Genomic DNA, 17606 nt, shown 5'->3' with positions numbered 1-17606 from the left:
AGGAAGATGCTGCCGAGGCATGTCAGAAGCAAATTGTTTTCTGACAAGGCTCAATGGGCCAAGCTAGAGACTGCTGAAAGAGAGTTTGTGCAGTTCATTGAGGATTTTGTAACATATGAATACGAGCGACATCATTGACATGGCAATTCATTTAACTGGATTTTGTAACAATCACTATATTTTTATGCACGAGCGTCCATGATGCATTGTTTAACTTTAATAGGGTCGGTTGAGTTAGACAATGTTTATCTGGGCAATTAACTGCAAAATCCTCTCCTTGTTTATCGGTTCAGATGCTTAAAGTTGTTGTTCTACTGACAATTTGGGTTGCCTATTAGATGGGTAGTCAATTTCACTTCCAATTCAGGTCAGTGTAGTCAGCTTGTCCTGTCCCCAGCAATTTTTTTTTTTCCATTTTTTTTTTACAGAAATGTAATAACCTTGCTACTAAAATGGTTCATACTACACTTCAAGCTTTTGAAGTTATGCCAAGGGTGATGCTGCTGTGAAGATGACACTCAGAAGTTGTGTGCTGTGAAGATGACCCCTGAGCAACGAATCATGGTAGAAAACTAGAAACTGTGCTAAAGAGTAGTAACTCTTGATCGATTGAGACCAGTTCTTAGCGAATTCATCTAATTACTAACACACATAGCGTTATTTAAATTGTATAGAATCGATTGTTAACATTGATTTTAGTGGTTACTCATCATACCAATCGCACAAATCGAATTCAATTCATCATCAATTTCTTACAAGATTAAATCTTCATCACTTTGGTTCTGTGTTTGATTACAGGTAGATTTTAAATTTCAAATCCCACGAGAAAAGGATTTTCTTTTTATTGGTTTACTCAAGAATCAATATTTTTTATATTTTCAAGATTTTTTTTAATTAAATTTGTGTGATCCAAAAGTCTGAAATAATACAGAGGTGTCAAACCTTCGGTTTAAGAAAGAATTCACAGGTGTCAAAATTTGTGGATAATTTAATCTTCTCCATGTGATCATGATAAATATCTAAACAGTTAAGTTTCTTAATCAGAGGAGGGCAAAAAATATATATTGAAGGCATTAAAAAAATTGAAAATTCAAAAAATTAACGTAGAATTTTTATTTTATTTTCAGGCGAGTCAATTAACCTCGCTTCTTTGTAAATTTTTCTCTATCCCACTTAGTATAGTATGTAAAGAGAACTTTAGTTGTTGGTCCCATTTTAATGATATAAAGAGATTGGATTGATTTAAAAAGGTGAGTTAATAAGCCAACAACAAAAAAAATCGTCATCATCAAAATGTTGGCATTCATGCTTATTATTTAAAAGGTCATAAAAATATATCATTATCATTTAATTTTTATGATGTAAAAATCAGTTGAGAAAGACAATAAACGTGATAACAAGTGCAACATTGATGAAATACTATTGTGAGACATTTTAAATACATTTTTTTTCGTATACAAACAGGCAAAACTTTCTTCTAAACAATAAAGAGAAAAACTTAATGAGCTTCGACACATAATTACTCTGAACATTTGTAACTATTTTACTTCTAAGATATTAGAAGAAAATCAATATTATAACTAGAATGTTTATTAAAATATGATATGATAAGTAGCATTTCATGTACATATTCCTTCACTTCCAATTTGTCTCTTCTTTTCATCCATCATCATTCAATAACCAGTTGGCCTAAGGTTGTATGTTAAATATTTGGGATTGTACCCGGACATGATATGGTTATATCTAGATGAAGTCGGGCTGTACCCGGTCGAGCTCGAGATGTATCTAATGACGCGCTTGACAAAAATGTTATGCAACAAACGTGCATGATATAGCGAGAATTAAAAGATTCCGGAAAAAAAGACGAAGATGAAGAAATTGTTTGTGTAATCAAAAGAGAGAGATGTTTCGAGGGGAAAAGAAAGATCTTAGAGATTCTCTACATTTAAGAGAATATTAATATACTTTCATATTTAAAATTTGAATTTGAAAGAAACAAAACAAGAAAAAGGGGTTCATTTAAATATTAAACAAAAAAAAATATTATCTAATTATAATGTTTTAGAAAGAAACCCAGTTCTTCGTTGAACATACAATTAATCTGTACAAATCTTATAGCAGATCGTAGAGTGTTTAACTTTTTTCATAAAAGGGCTGTACAAATCTTATAGCAGATCTGTACAAATTTTATTTTTAAGGGGACACCATTTGTTATTACAACCCTGATAAATATCAAACTCTCGATTTATAACCCAGTCTTAGAATATTTTTCCTAACCAACTAGGATACCTTCCATTTCTCGTCACGTGTATATTATTGAAGTAACAACACCAAAATACCCAAGCTCATTATCTTTCTTCTAGATTATTCAAGAAATCGCTAAATTAATTAGTTGTTATTGTCAATAATGAGAAAAGTTAAAGAGATTACTATACAAATGTATTGTATTTAGATCATCCAAACACTCTTTTTTTATTTTTATTTTTTTTGAATAAAAGATGAGAGTCATGCCCACATTTATATTAAAAAGAAAGATTCCATTACACAAGGGTGGTAACCACAAGAGCAAAAATAGAAACAGCGATCAAAACATTTGACCCGAAATAAATAAAAGCTGAAATATGAGAGAATAGTAAGTTACAACCATCTCTGTTCTTCCAAGAGAGAGAGTTCCTCGATCGGTTTGGTACTTTTTCGTTAAATTTTCCTGGGTTTTATTTTTATTTTTTTACACTACACTTGAAAGGCACCATCATGTCATTGAAGTACCAAAACAAATTTTCATTCAAGCACTCAGTCATGCATTAAAATTAGGAAGAAGAGACTAAAAGCAACATCAGGTGTGCTTAATTAGGTAGCATAAGGGTTTTCTCATGAGCATTTTTGTTTCCAATTATATAAACTAGGTGTGCTTAATTAAGAACCATAGATAAACCCATCATGTTACCAAAAGAAATTTTCATTCAAGCACTTGATCATCCTTTAAAATTCTCAACTCACGAGCAACACTATTTTTCCTCATGTAGTCAATATAAGCATGTCCAGGAGCTGTGGATGTGACCTTGTAAAAATAACTGCGGATGAGATCCTCCACACGACTGTCATCCTCTGGAGATGTTTTCCCCCTCTACACATGTGTGAGTTCATAAGACAACAAGCAGGAAAAATAAAATAGATATCACTCAAGAAAAACCCCAAAAAAATTCAAATGAAATGATCAAAAGACTTGATGAGAAACAAAATAATAAAAAATAAATAGTTTGTCGGCCTTCGATATTCTGCGGCGAAATCAGCGAGGCAACATTATTGGTGGACTTGATTCCCTGAAGAACTAACAGAGTGGATTAAGCTCACCGTTCCGCATTTTTTAAATCGTCATCGGAGCGTGAATCAGATGAAAATCGAACGGTTCTGAGAGTTGAAAGCATTTTTGCTGAAATTCTAATGAAAGCCTACTTTTTACTAGATGCTGAAATTTAACGGACTCTACCCAAACTAACAAATATGGCAAGGTCGCCAGTCGCCACTAGCTAGCACGCATACTCTAACTCAGCTTCTCTATGGCAGATGCGGTGGGGGTAAACCATGCGTGTCTGAATTCTGACTAATTGGCAATTTGGCAATTCACAGTGACAAATGAATTATTCGGGTTTGATTCGGCGAGATCAAAAATTCGCGATTCGGAAATAACTCGGATTTAATTAAAAAATGATTCGGAATTATCTGGATCAGAGATCTCAGTCATACAAAAGAGCCAAAGTTCGGTCAACTGAATAGTTTGGCACTTAGTTCGGCATCACCAAAAAAATGAGTTATTCGGATTTAATTCACAAAACTTGTGACTATGTTTGGCATCACGGTGTAATGGAAAAATCCACAATGCAGCAATCTGCTACACAATTCGTTGTATTTCTGACAACACAAAGAATTGGATAGCAGAACTCACACCGACTTCATATAGCTAATCTTTAAATCCACAATGCAGCAATCTGCTACACAATTCGTTGTATTTCTGACAACACAGAGAATTGGATAGCAGAACTCACACGCACTATTGATGTAAAACCCATAGATATAGATATAGAATTTCTATATGTTTCAATATACTTTGAGTGAGTTTATGGTACTATGCATATCATGGGTTGTTATCATGCTACGGCTCTATATTCGAGTTTTTAAATCGTAACGGTCGATCCGAACCGTTCATCTTGTTCTCCATATTAATATGTGTTTGGAGACCAAATTTTACATTTTTTGAAATTTTTTTACTATTTTTTAGATATTTAGAAAATCACTTGATCAGAAAATTCTAGACGATCCAAAAATATTGATTTTCAATAAATCTAAAGAAATAGTAAAAAAATTTCAAAAAATGTAAAATTTGGTCTCCAAACACATATTAATATGAAGAACAAGATGAATGGTTCGGATCGACCGTTAGGATTTGAAAACTCGAATATAGAGCCGTAGCACGGTGCCAAATCATAATATGCATAGTACCATAGACTCACTCATATACTTTTATGTTATGAAAACATGAAACAGGGTGTTTATTGTAAATTGGGAACAGAATTAAATTTCAACTGAAATTAAATGACCGAATTATTTGGTGCTCTGCAAACTATATATTTTCCTCAAGAATTTGCCAATTGTACAACTGGGACTTAAAGATTAGGCTTACGTGGAATAACGTAACATAAATTATATATTGTTACAAAATATTTTCTGTGGCACGTACATTCATTGCATATAGATAATTAATAAAGTGGAATGGTTGGAATAATTGAATTTAACGAGTAATTTTACTCCAATGAAAGCAATTTGCCTATTCCAGATACAATTGGAACGCATAATTAGGAAAAAAAAAAAAAAAAAACGAAAAACTTTTGAAAATAAAGCTTTAAAAGAGATAAACAGTGGCACGGTCCAATTTCCCTGATCCATTGCTCTTGCCTCTTCTCCATACGGATACATCCCCTTCAATTAAATTAATGAGCTCACACTGACTGTCTCAATTTCGTAGGCAACCTTTGAGCGGGCAATATTAATTATTCTGTTAACCAAAATCTATATAACAAGAACAAGATTCTAGTGTAGACAGTAGAAAATTATAATATCTAACAAATATACACTCCGAGTGGATACCCAAATGGGTTCTTGCGACGAAGCTATCGGCAATGAAAACTTCACGACAGCCTCAGCAATTAGAACAGAGACTATAACTGGATCACATCTATTTAAGATTTATGGATATTCCCTGACTAAAGGGATTGGCATAGGAAAAAGTGTTCAGTCTGATGTTTTTACTGTTGGCGGATATAACTGGAAAATTAATTTCTATCCTGATGGACAAAATAAGAATGACAAAGATTTTATATCATTTTTCCTTGAACTTGAAAGTGAAGCTACTGATGTGAAGGCGAAAATAAGTTTCACCATACTTCAACAAAATGGTGATCCCTCTAACTTGAGCAGTGCATCCCAAGTTTGTAGTTGGACTTCCAAAGGTTCCACCTTGGGTTGGCCGCAATTTAAAGATAGAATTGAATTTGAGAAATCAGAGCATCTGAAAGATGATGCTTTCACTATGAAATGTACCGTTACAGTCATTAAAAGAACTAAGCTTGAAGTAACCAACTCTTATGGCATTATTGTTCCACCGTCGAATTTAAGCCAAAATTGGGCTAGCCTGCTAGAGAGTGGAAATGGGGCAGACGTTACATTTGTAGTGAATGGAGAGAGAATCAAGGCTCACCGTTGCGTGCTTGCAGCAAGGTCAGTTGTCTTTAATGCCGAGCTTTTTGGTTGTATGAAAGAAAAATGGACAGACACCATAACAATTGAAGATATTGAAACACCTGTTTTCAAATCCATGCTTTACTTCATATATTCTGATTCACTGCCTGATTTTGAGGGAACTAGTGATGATGAATGTGAAAAAAAAGATCTGAGATTGATGGCTCAACATTTGCTAGTAGCCGCAGATAGGTATGTGTATATATATATATTTTTTATTTTTGTTTTCCCATCTTATTTTTACCAATTTTAATATGATAATCAAATACTTGAAAACCAGATATCAGTTGGAGAGGCTGAGGTTGATGTGTGAAGATTTACTTTGCAAGAATCTTGGTGTAAGCAACGCTGCAACTACATTAATTTTGGCCGAGCAGCACAATTGCAGTCAACTCAAAAAGGAGTGCCTCAAATTTATGAGCATTCCTGAGGTTTTTAAAGCTGTGGCACAGGCTGATGAATTTTGCAATATGATCAAGATTTGTCCAACAATTTTGAAGGAAATATAAGTTCTTTGTTTTAAAGAATGACCATCCTTGATAATGACTTTTCCATCAATCTTCTTTTCTTTTCATGTTATTATGGCTTTTAGTTTCTGTTTATGGAATCAAGACAGCTTATTTTTATTAACACTTGCATATGTTATTATGGCACGCACATATATCTTTTCATGTTATTATGGCTTTTAGTTTCGCACTTGCATATGTTAAAGGAACATCCTATGTGGAAATGACAATATAGTATTATTATTATTAACTTATTTTTTTCTGTGTACTTTCGGTACAGCTTATTTTTCAACTGTATTCACTAGTGGAGAAATTGGAATTAGGATCGGCCTATCTGGATTGGTTAATTCTAAAAAACCGATCCTAAAAAATCAGGGTCGATTATTTAAGAAGCCCGATCCTAATGTAGGCACCATTAGAATCGGTTGTTTATAATAACCGATCCTAATAAATAGTATTAGGATCGGTTAAATAAATAAATTCTAATGTAGGCACCATTAGAATCGGTTTTTTATAATAACCGATCCTAATACTCATTAGAATCGGTTATTATAAAAAACCGATTCTAATGGTGCCTACATTAGAATTGGGCTTTTAAAATAACCGATTCTAATATTATTAGAATCGGTTATTATAAACAACCGATTCTAATGACTATATTCATTTGGCGCTGCCTAGGGTTCTTATAATTTTCATTTTGTGCCGATTCTCTCGTTCTTATGTACTCAACAAAAATTAGAAAGAAAGGGCCTCTCAACTCCTCCGTGTTTCTCTCTCTGTCTCCGTCTCTCCCTCTCCTCAGGGTTTACTCCCTCCGCCGCTCACCACCTTATGATCTTGCATACCTTCCGCTCACCTTAGCGCATCTCCTCCTCTCACGTCACCTTAGGGTTTACTCTCTCCGCCGCTCACCTTAGGGCTCCGCGCCTCTAGTATTGGCTGTGCACGACGGCTCCCCACATCTCCTCCCTCCACGGTTCCGCGTCTCTGTTGGTTGTGCATGATGCTAGAAGCCAAGTAGCACTAACAACTTGGCAGGTAAACTCTAAATTGACAAATTTCTGTTGGCTGTGCAGGAACTGAAATTTTTAAGCTTTCCTTGTTAATTTTTAGTACAAAAGATACATCTGAGCACCGATCTTTGCTGGTTAGTGAAAAGTCATTTCAAAATTTCTGACTTTTTCTTGCTTGTTCTCTATTTTGTAGGTGGTTAATTTCTAACTTTTTCTTGCTTTGTAGTTGGTTAATTGATCTTTGCTGGTTAGTGAAAAGTCATTCCAAAACACTAATCTCAGTTCAGTGTGGTTGGTTAATTGATATCGCAATAGTGTCATTACTCAAATTGTCTCCTTTGCTGGAGATGGCGACTAAATCTTCAAATGTAGCCAGTGAGCACCAAACTTTTTTTAATTTTTTTTTATAAATCTCTACTTACTGTCAACTTCATTAACATATTTGGTAAATCAGGGATGATGAAATTAGAAATGCTAATTTACAAAGCCCAAAAAAATTAGTTCATGTAAGCTTAATGAAAACAAAATGAAAATATAAAGTACCAATTCTATGTCATTCGAACCACGCTTAAGGCCTAGGTTTATTTTTTATTTATAATATGGATTTTGTTGGCATCAGCAAAACCAACAAATGAGCTTAGCCATCATGCAATTTGATTTTGGGATATTTTCAAGCTGAATATGGTAGATTATTTTGTTATTTCACTACTCCAAAATAGACATCTTGCAACAAATTATTGCAACCGGAAGAGAATTGGTTGCACTAAATTAATAATTTTGCAACAAAAATAATTTGTTGCAATAAATATTAAATATTGCAACTAATTAATTTTTTTGCAACTAAGATTGATGGTTGCCCGAAAAATTTTTTTTGCAACAAAATTATTTGATATTGCAATGGACAAATTTGTTGCAAAAAAAAATCATGGATTAAGTTGTGGTAAAACGGAAAAGGTTTTCTTTCTTCTAAGTAACTGATGGGAAAAAATTCATATTTCGGTGATGTGTTTATTATAAATGGTGAATACAAGTAGTATATGATCCTAGAAATTTATTATTTGATGGTCATTGTTAAATATTTTTTTCAAAATCAAAATTATATCAAAGTGAAGATATAAATTAAATATTATTGAATGTAATAAATATAATTAAGAAATGTCAGCAAAATATTTGTTGTTTGACAAAGGGCATTAGTGTTGTTAATTAATATTAAAATTCATTATAAATGATAAGTATAATTCATTAGAGAATATATTATAGATCATATCTAACCGTTTAATTTTGAAAGTTTTGTTTTAAATTTAAAATTATTCAAACTAAAAATAGAGATACAATGGAGAAACTCGAAGTCGAAACAATTTGAAAATAATTCTGTAATTATATAATTCGGATGTAGAAGAATATAATTTTCAGACACAAAAGAAAATAATTTGAAAATAATATATTTTTGGTATTTAAGTGTATACCAATGGGTCTAATTAGTCCATATTGCCTGGCCATTTTTTTTATTTATTTTCTTCAAAGAAAACAATTGCATTTGATAGATTAAAAATTCTTAATGTTATGTAATAAGAGAAATAATACCATTTCCTTCATCTTCTCCTACTCTAGGACGACGAGCATGTGAAGGCCAATTTGGTCTTTCTTCAATGCACGTGTTGGTGCCGTCATAATTTTGTTGAGCAACTGCAAAAGGTCCCTCAGCCATTTTTTTAATCTGCAATTAAACCATGTGAATATCTATTGAATCTTTGTAATAAACATTAAATAAGCTATAAATAAAATTTAACCAAATATGATAAAACTCTTCTAACATAAAACAGATTGTATTGTTTACCATCGTAATTTTTATTTGTATCTGAAAAATAGTTTTAACCCATGAAAATTAGAACAATCTTTTTTAAAATAAAATAAAAACTAAATAACTTACGTTTGTAAATCGAGGTAGAAATTAGAGATCGATTTGCCACTGTGATATATTAGTCTAATGATTCTCCTGTTTCTTAAATAGAGGAGAATAAGTAATTTATGGTAATAAATTTCCGTTACTATTTTTATTTTTCATTTGACTCATGTGATTCCGCGCCAAAAAATTAATCCTGCGCCAAGGTGCGCACAATGTACATTTCATTCCCGCCAAGCCGAATTTATCTGTTTGGAAAGAAAATTTCGGTGGATCGATACTATATTTTGGTCATTTTAAATTAATTTGTAACAAGTGCGCGCATAGATTTTTTATTAGAGTATAAATTTACTTGGTAACAACAAAATATGTACTAAGTCTTAAGTCAAACTTGATAGTGCTGAGCAAACCTACTTATATATTGTGGTACATATTAATTATTAATGCATTTAATTTTCAAATTCTAAACAACCAAAAAAATTATTTATAGCATAAAAAAAAAATCACCCTCGTTTAATCAGAATTTGACAAATACTCAGGCGGTAGAGACGATCTACGGTCTCAAAAGCTGGGGCCTCAAAGTCATTCTACGGGCCCCAATCTGGGTCGACCGCAGATTGCCTGTGCGGACTACAGAATTTGGGGCCGCCGATCGCCCATGCAGCCTCGGTATTTGTCGAATTCTGACCAAACGAGGGTGTTTTGGTTTATTTTTTTATGTTATAAATAAAAATTTCGGTCCAAACAGTCAATCTGAACCGCTCAACATGATTTTCATATTAAAATACTCTTGAAGACCAAGTTTATATTTTTTGAAAATTTTGCACTATTTTTTTAAAATTGGTACAAAATCATTAGTTTAGGATAGTCTAGAAACAATAATTTTTAAATAGTTACATACCTTTTACTATTCAAATATATTTTGATCGATTGTTCGGTCTTTGAAAACATAGATAAAAGGATGTGAGGCACGATGAAACATAAAAGACATGAGACATTTTCACTCTACTCTTTAACAAAAAAGTTTATTGTTATTATGAAGATGATGCTATTAAATATTGAGATGTATGAATAATAAATAATAGTATTTATATTGAGATGTATGAATAACAAAAAAGTTTATTGTTCTCATAGAATAATAAATAACATCAAATTGATTAAAAAATTATAGTATTTATATTGAACCAATACAAAGTCCAAATTGCGACTCAAAATATCCATAGTATTACTAATATCATAAACTATCGATCTTTTTCTATTCAAAATATATTCAGCATCATGACATAATCTATCTTTTTTCTATTTAAATTTCAAAATAACCTAAACATCATGGCATAATTAATTATCTTAATCTATTCAAAATATTCAAACTACCATATAGTAAGTATCATTTTGTTACTTCAAGAAATATCTTAATATATTTAATATAAGTCTTTATTTAAAGCCCATATAAATTAAAAAAAAAAAAAACAGCTCATGTTACATAGCGCGCTGTAGCTTCCTTATTTGATCTCATTTAATAATTAATAATTTTTTTATCAAAATAATAATTAATAATTTAATATAAAGCTTAGTACGTTAATTATAAAAAAAATCACGGTTAAAATCCAATCTGAGCCTTTATTTAAAGCCCATATAAATTGAAAAAAAAAAAAAACAGCATGTTGCATAGCGGGCGCTATTTGCGCTATACGCTATGCGCTATAGCGGACCACCATTACCGCTATAGCGTCTGTAGCTCAAATAGCGTGTTTTAATTGTATAGCTTAGCGTTTAGGGTCCAAAAACGCTATAGCGCGCTATTTAGAACACTGGGTGAGATTAAAAGTTACCGTAGTTCTACTATTTTTATTACTTCGAAAACTATTTAGTCAGTTTTCATAATATCAATAATTAAATTTACCATCCATAATAACCTATTTACTTATTTATTTATTTATTTATTTATTATATTATTTAATATTATTTTTACATGGTATAATTTTACTTGGCTAATATACACATTGCTACAGGTCATAATATATGATCTTATTTACCATAAAATAAGATATATGACTGGATTATGTGAAAGTAATATCTTATTTAGTTAAGATGTATGATCTTTGGTCTTCCATTCACTCTACGTGACGATGCAAAAAAAAAAAGCGATAATAAATCAAGTAAATTAATGAAAACCACAAGTTACAGGAAAATCATCAAGATACTTAGTATTTTTTTTTTTTTGTCTATTCAGACTATTTTTTTAAAGGATGACATAATATATATGATTTCAAAATTTTGACAGTATTATGTTCAAAACTAAATATATGTACTAAGCATTTTTTACTTGTGCATTTTGTAACTAGGTGAATTTTTTTCATGCATCGATCTGCTTCTTTTATTTAATAGTTGATTTCTCTTCTCATTTTGCATAGATACATTCAATCATAAGATATACGTTTATAAATCAGATATAGTATTATCAAAATTACTGGAAACAAATCATTAATTTCTGGAAACATCATTATATGCCCTCTCATTTGATTGGTTGTTGGAATTGTGTAGTTAATTTTCTTTTCTTTTCTACCACGGCAATTTTGGAAGACAACAAAAGTAGGAGTTAATTATTTTCCTGAATGGACATACTTTCTATTTTCTTTGCAATGAATTAAAGATGCTTTAAATAATTTTCATTGGAATGACACCCGGGCCATGATATCTTTCCATTTTTTATTTTGAAAATGTCCCTTTAATATCCCTCCCCCTGGTGCCTCTCATTTTAATTTGCTTCTCTGCTTATAAAAAAATCCATCTAAAATCAATTTCACCACAGCATGGGGCCCTAAAAAGTTTTTAACATTGCTTCCTTTGGTTTCTCTGCCTAATAAAGAAAAAGGATATTGAGGTAATTCAGACTATAGAATTTTTTTTTCTGTCGTTTTTGCTAGCACATTTTGCAATCTCATAAACTCGGTTTTCATGTGTATTTTTTTACATTCTATGTTAAAACTATTTCTTTGCGGATTGTTTTTTGTGCTATTTGTTAAAAATAAATAATTTTAATTTATTGACCGAAGAAGACAAATAGAAAACTAACTATTTTTTTGTTTATGCATGTGCAGCTAGTGTTGCTTGTGGGGCTGCTTAATGAAGTTTTTAGTGGCATTTCGCAATTGACAAAGATTCACTCATCTGTTTGCAAATATCTTTTTTCAGTCAGGTATTTTATTTTTTCTCAAAAATATATAATTTGACATGATATGAGAATTTGACAAATGTCTTAATTTATTTATTGTTTTTCTTCTAATTTCAGATGACATTATCACAAGCAAATACAGGAGCAATTGGTAGATATGTTGGGCGAAATAAATGCGAGAATGGTGGATCAGTTAAAGTTAGTTTATAGAAGTAAAATACCGAAATATGTATCTTGAGATGACAATTTTGTTATTATTAATGTAAAATTGAAAGATAAATATCAATGTTATATGAAAGCTTTCTTTGAATTGTGTATTTTTATTTTATATTATAAATATCAGAATATTTATTATTCCTATTAAAAACCTGCTATTTAATATTTGAATGGCTAATTGCAACAATATATTAATCAAAAATAGATTAATTACGTCATTATACCAATTATATTAAAATATTTTATTGTTGTATTAGATTTATTAATTGAAATTATATCAGTGGTTGCAATATATTTTTAATATGGTTGCAATAGATTTTAATACGTATTTTTGGAAACAAAAATTTTGTTGCGATACACTATTATTATTACCATTTGTCGGTTGTGTTAAATGTTTAATAGCAACTATTTATTTAGTTGCAACAAATTATTGCTACACATTTCTTACAACTAAAATTTGGTTGCATTTAATTAACAAATTGCAACCATGAATTTTGTTGCAATATGGTACTTTATTACTACTATTTTTCGGATGCGTTAAATGTTCAATAACAACTATTTATTTGGTTGCAATAAATTATTGCTACGCATTTCTTACAACTAAAATTTGGTTGCATTTATTTAACAAATTGCAACAATGAATTATGTTGCAATACACTACCTTATTACTACCATTTTTTTGTTGTGTTAGATTCACAATGACAACCGCTTATTTGGTTGCAATATATTATTGCTACGGTAATTTTGCAACGAAAATATAGTTGCAATAAATAAACACTATTGCAACTAGAAATTGGTTGCGAATATATTGCAACGGAACCTATTGCAACCACTGGCAACCAATTTCGTCCGTTGCAAAATTATTTTATTACAACCAATTTATGCTTATTGCAACCAAAAACTTGGTTGCCCGACCATGAAAATGGTGTAGTGTTTGTACATATAACTTGTATAGGTGGGGCCAGTTGGGGTTAAGAGCCCGGTTACAAGTACATTAAAGAAAAAGACAGATACACCCATCACAGGTTCTGGTATTATCTTTCTTAGTAGTAAAGTTGCTGAATAATTATTTTGGTTATTTCATATATCTGTTGGAGAATTAAGCGTTTAACATGTATATACACTAGTGGAAAATGTACAAATTGCAAGATTTAGGCCGGCTGAAAATTGAAACAATCCAGCTTGGTATTAATTTAATCGCAAGAGAAGGTTCTTTATCCATTTCGCAAGCAGGTACCGATATTTCTCATGTAAATTGCTCAGTCTTTGTTAAAATTTGATGTGTTGTGAATCTGACATACAACAACTTAAAGTGTTCATAGTTCATACCTCATGTTCATTAGAAATTGGATTGTCAGGTGGGTGGGTCTATATTGTCATCGAAGCTAGCTATGGAAAGGGGATGGGCAATAAATGTAGGGGGAGGTTTTCACCATTGCTCAGCAAATGAAGGTGGTGGTTTCTGTGTGTATGCTGATATTGCTCTTTGCATTCAGTTCGCCTTTGTTTGGTTCAATATCTCAAGGTGGGTATGGTTTTCTTCAATCTCACCTAGGAAAAATTGAAAAGTGCCTACTACTTGTTACTTGTGCAATACTGGACTAATTGGATCCTGCCTCAAGTCATATTCATCATAATTTATTTTCTCAAGTCATGATTAATCAGTAGAATACTTGTGTCCAAAAGATAAGAGAAATCAGAAAACCACACATTTTGACTCAGGCTTAGCTGATACTGTACCGATCAGGACAAAAATCAGTTACAAAATGTACCATGCCACTAATTGTATTGATCTTATAAATGCAGAGCAATGATAATTGATCTAGATGCTCATCAGGGAAATGGCCATGAAAAAGACTTTGCTAATGATGGTATTGGCATATGAAAATACTTGGCATCTATTGCGTACCTTTATTTTTGTGCAACTTTTATCTTAACATGACCACCTGATATATTTGTTGTTTTATTTTTGCTCTATAGGCCGGGTTTATATCTTGGACATGTATAATGCTGGAATATATCCCTTGGTAAGCACTCTCAACCAGTATTCATTTATTCTTTCAGTTTGGGGGTAGTTTTTAAAATAGTGATCCAAAACCAGGAAATGCCTCATGCACCATTCAAGACAATAAAATATCTTTTAGACTACATGTGCCCTTGTCATATTATTGTAGAACATTACCAAAATAACCTGCACATTTTTCTTTATGCGGTAAGCCAGAGCTGAGGGATAGTTGGCCATGTTTTGTGAAAAGGGGAGGCGAAAGGTGTATTTGATGTTACCCATGTTTGTTCAGAGTAATTAAATAGTTCATCTTTTGATGGGTCTACGAGATATTTTCAGCCATGTGGATGTATAAGAAAAATCCATGAGATCATTGGTTGTCACACTAAAGTCTGAATTTACATATGGAATATGGTTTTGGGACTACGATGCAAGGCGATACATTGATCAAAAAGTTCAATTAGTGGTATGGGGTTTAAATATTTATTATTCTATTTTTGTTACATTTAACTATTCAATTTTTGTTTTCTGTTTGATTAAATGAATTTTCAGACTGGCACTAGTGGAATTTTCAGACTAGCAAGGTAAAAAAGAAGGCTCTGCAAGAGTTAGGCCGGCTGAAGAAGCAGTTGATTAAGTATGGTAACCTTTTTAATTTTTTCCTTTTCTTTTGTAATTATTGTTAAATTTCATGCGGAGAATGAAATTGGTTTATTTGAAGGTATAATTTTTGTTGCATACTTATACTTTTTTGTCGAAGCAATGAATGTGAGTGACTTCTTAATTTTTTTTCACTGCTAGATGTGGTAATTGGTTTATTTATATGATAATTTGATATGGTAATTGGTTTATTTTTTCACTGCTAGATGTTGTAATTGATTTATTTTTTCACTGCTAGATGTGGTAATTGGTTTATTTTTTCACTGCTAGATGTGGTACTCATAAGGATCAGTCGGTACTTGTTGAAACCGTATCACTGGTACATAAATAGGGACAGTGAATCTGATCAATTGCTAGTATGGTGTGAGAAATCCCTCGTTCTAAGATTTCTGATATTTGCTTTTTCTTGTTATAATATGTAAATCTTTACTTTTTAAATATTTTTTATGGATGATCGTTTATTGCCTAATATAAATTCTGTTGCTAAGTAATTTTTTATGGTTGTGCTATGAAATATTGATGGTTTCTTTGATAATAATCCTGTGTAATATCTTTTTATCCTGATATGTAATATTAATTTTTTTGAATTTAAATAGACTATCAATATATAAATATCAATAATGCATTATATCTGGATTCACAAAATGTTGGTTATGCAAAAATAAATTAAAAAAAAAATCAGGATCGGTCAAAAATAACCACTGTTCTTAATACTTAAAATTTGGATCGGTCAAAAATTAATAGCCGATCCTAATGGTTGGTATTTAAAAAAAAACGTCCAAATAACCATTAGGATCAGTTATTTGTAACAACCGATACTAAAAGTTTGAATTAGAATCGGTTATTTGAAATAACCGATCCTAATAGTTGGACAATAGGATCGGTTATTTGAAATAACCGATCCTAATAGTTGGTTATTAGAATCAGTTATTTTTAACAACCGATCCTAATAGTACTATTATAATTGGTTATTACAAATAACCGATCCTAATTGAAACTTTTAGGATCGGCTGTTTAATCGATCTATATTAGTTTCGTATTAGTATCGCCCGGATCAAGATCGGTTAAATTCCGATCCTAATGTGCGTAAATAACTGATCATAATACCAGTTTTTCCACTAGTGATTATTACGTTTCATATTTCTTGTCAGAAACTAAAGAATACAAAGCCCATGAAAGTTGTTAATTTGGATGTCTGACTCATGTCATATAGGACATCTTCTGTCATGGCATTTCAAAAAAAGACTCATGTCATAATATGACAGTCATATAGAGGACTAAATTGTAAACTATAAATGATGAATGTAAATCGGCCTTCAAATTACTAGCAATACTTTAAGCATGAAGAAATAGGCTATAAAAAAATTGTCTTCGCTTCTGTATCAGTCGGAATAGTATTCAATTATCCACTTTGATCCGCTGATAAATGCAAGAGTTATTGATGCATTTTCCAGTACCAATACTCTGAATCAGAGAATACCAGAAAATTGTAAACCAGTTGATCGGATTACAGTCTCTGGAAAAATTTTAGAAGCTGTCTCGACTCTCGTACAAGTATGATTTAACTAATTACTCATCTCATTAAATCATCCAGTGTACACTTATACCATAGATTTAATCGAACATCTCATTACTTCTTTATGTGTGTAATGGTATTCAATACTTATCATCAGTCAATATGCATAAGTATTCCTGTGATAGGATGTGCAACAGTTAGTTGTGCATCAATGGTATCATAGACTTGTATGATGAAACGACTAGAGCCCTTAGAGGTGTGATCCGCTTGGATCCGTATCATGTTGGCAATGAGCTTCCGGTCTCATTGATCAAGATAGGCATCTAGCAATGCTTCTTGACTATCCAAACAATATAGACGATATGTAACCAGACAGTATCGTGATCCAATATAGACAATGCATAACACTTCATGTGTCTTATCTAATATCACATGATATCTTATGATAAGTTCAGGATATGATTGTGTCATTCCTGTACACTTATCTATTATGTTTCTTGATCCGTGAATCATCATATGCTTGCAATCAGCCAATATCACAATGCATGCTGTATAATCTGATTCTATCAAGGGGCCCAAAAGATATCATCACTCATACACATTCTTCTCAATGTACATGAGGGATATTCGCCTTCTTGATTTCACGAGCTCCATTCCACGAGTCTATACCTGCCGAGAAGACACAGTTATAACCCCTTTTTACAGAGAGCGGTAGATGCCAACTACAAGCCTATATTTCTCGAGTATGAAGACACTGAACATCTCAGGCTTGAGATCTGACACCATGTGAACCATCAATGACACCAAACACATAAT

At 31.7% G+C, this 17606-nt stretch overlaps 1 protein-coding gene and 1 pseudogene across 1 annotated transcript; both read left to right on the top strand.

Moving 5' to 3' along the window:
• The first annotated feature begins 5149 nt into the window (after positions 1 to 5149).
• LOC144553885 (BTB/POZ and MATH domain-containing protein 2 pseudogene) lies at positions 5150 to 6305 on the top strand (annotated as a pseudogene).
• Positions 6306 to 7021: 716 nt separating this feature from the next.
• LOC144554183 (histone deacetylase 2-like) lies at positions 7022 to 15576 on the top strand. Its single transcript, XM_078302471.1, has 6 exons — positions 7022 to 7340; positions 13565 to 13842; positions 13968 to 14134; positions 14416 to 14480; positions 14590 to 14683; positions 15513 to 15576. Coding segments are annotated over exons 3-6 (294 nt in total). The 5' UTR covers positions 7022 to 7340; positions 13565 to 13842; positions 13968 to 14000; the 3' UTR covers positions 15514 to 15576.
• The last annotated feature ends 2030 nt before the right edge of the window (positions 15577 to 17606 follow it).

The sequence above is a fragment of the Carex rostrata genome, chromosome 5 (genome assembly GCF_964058835.1).
Source record: "Carex rostrata chromosome 5, lpCarRost1.2, whole genome shotgun sequence".
NCBI classification, from domain to species: domain Eukaryota; kingdom Viridiplantae; phylum Streptophyta; class Magnoliopsida; order Poales; family Cyperaceae; genus Carex; species Carex rostrata.
The sequence above is the reverse complement of the archived record's forward strand: the minus strand, read 5'-3'. Positions and strand labels throughout refer to the sequence as shown.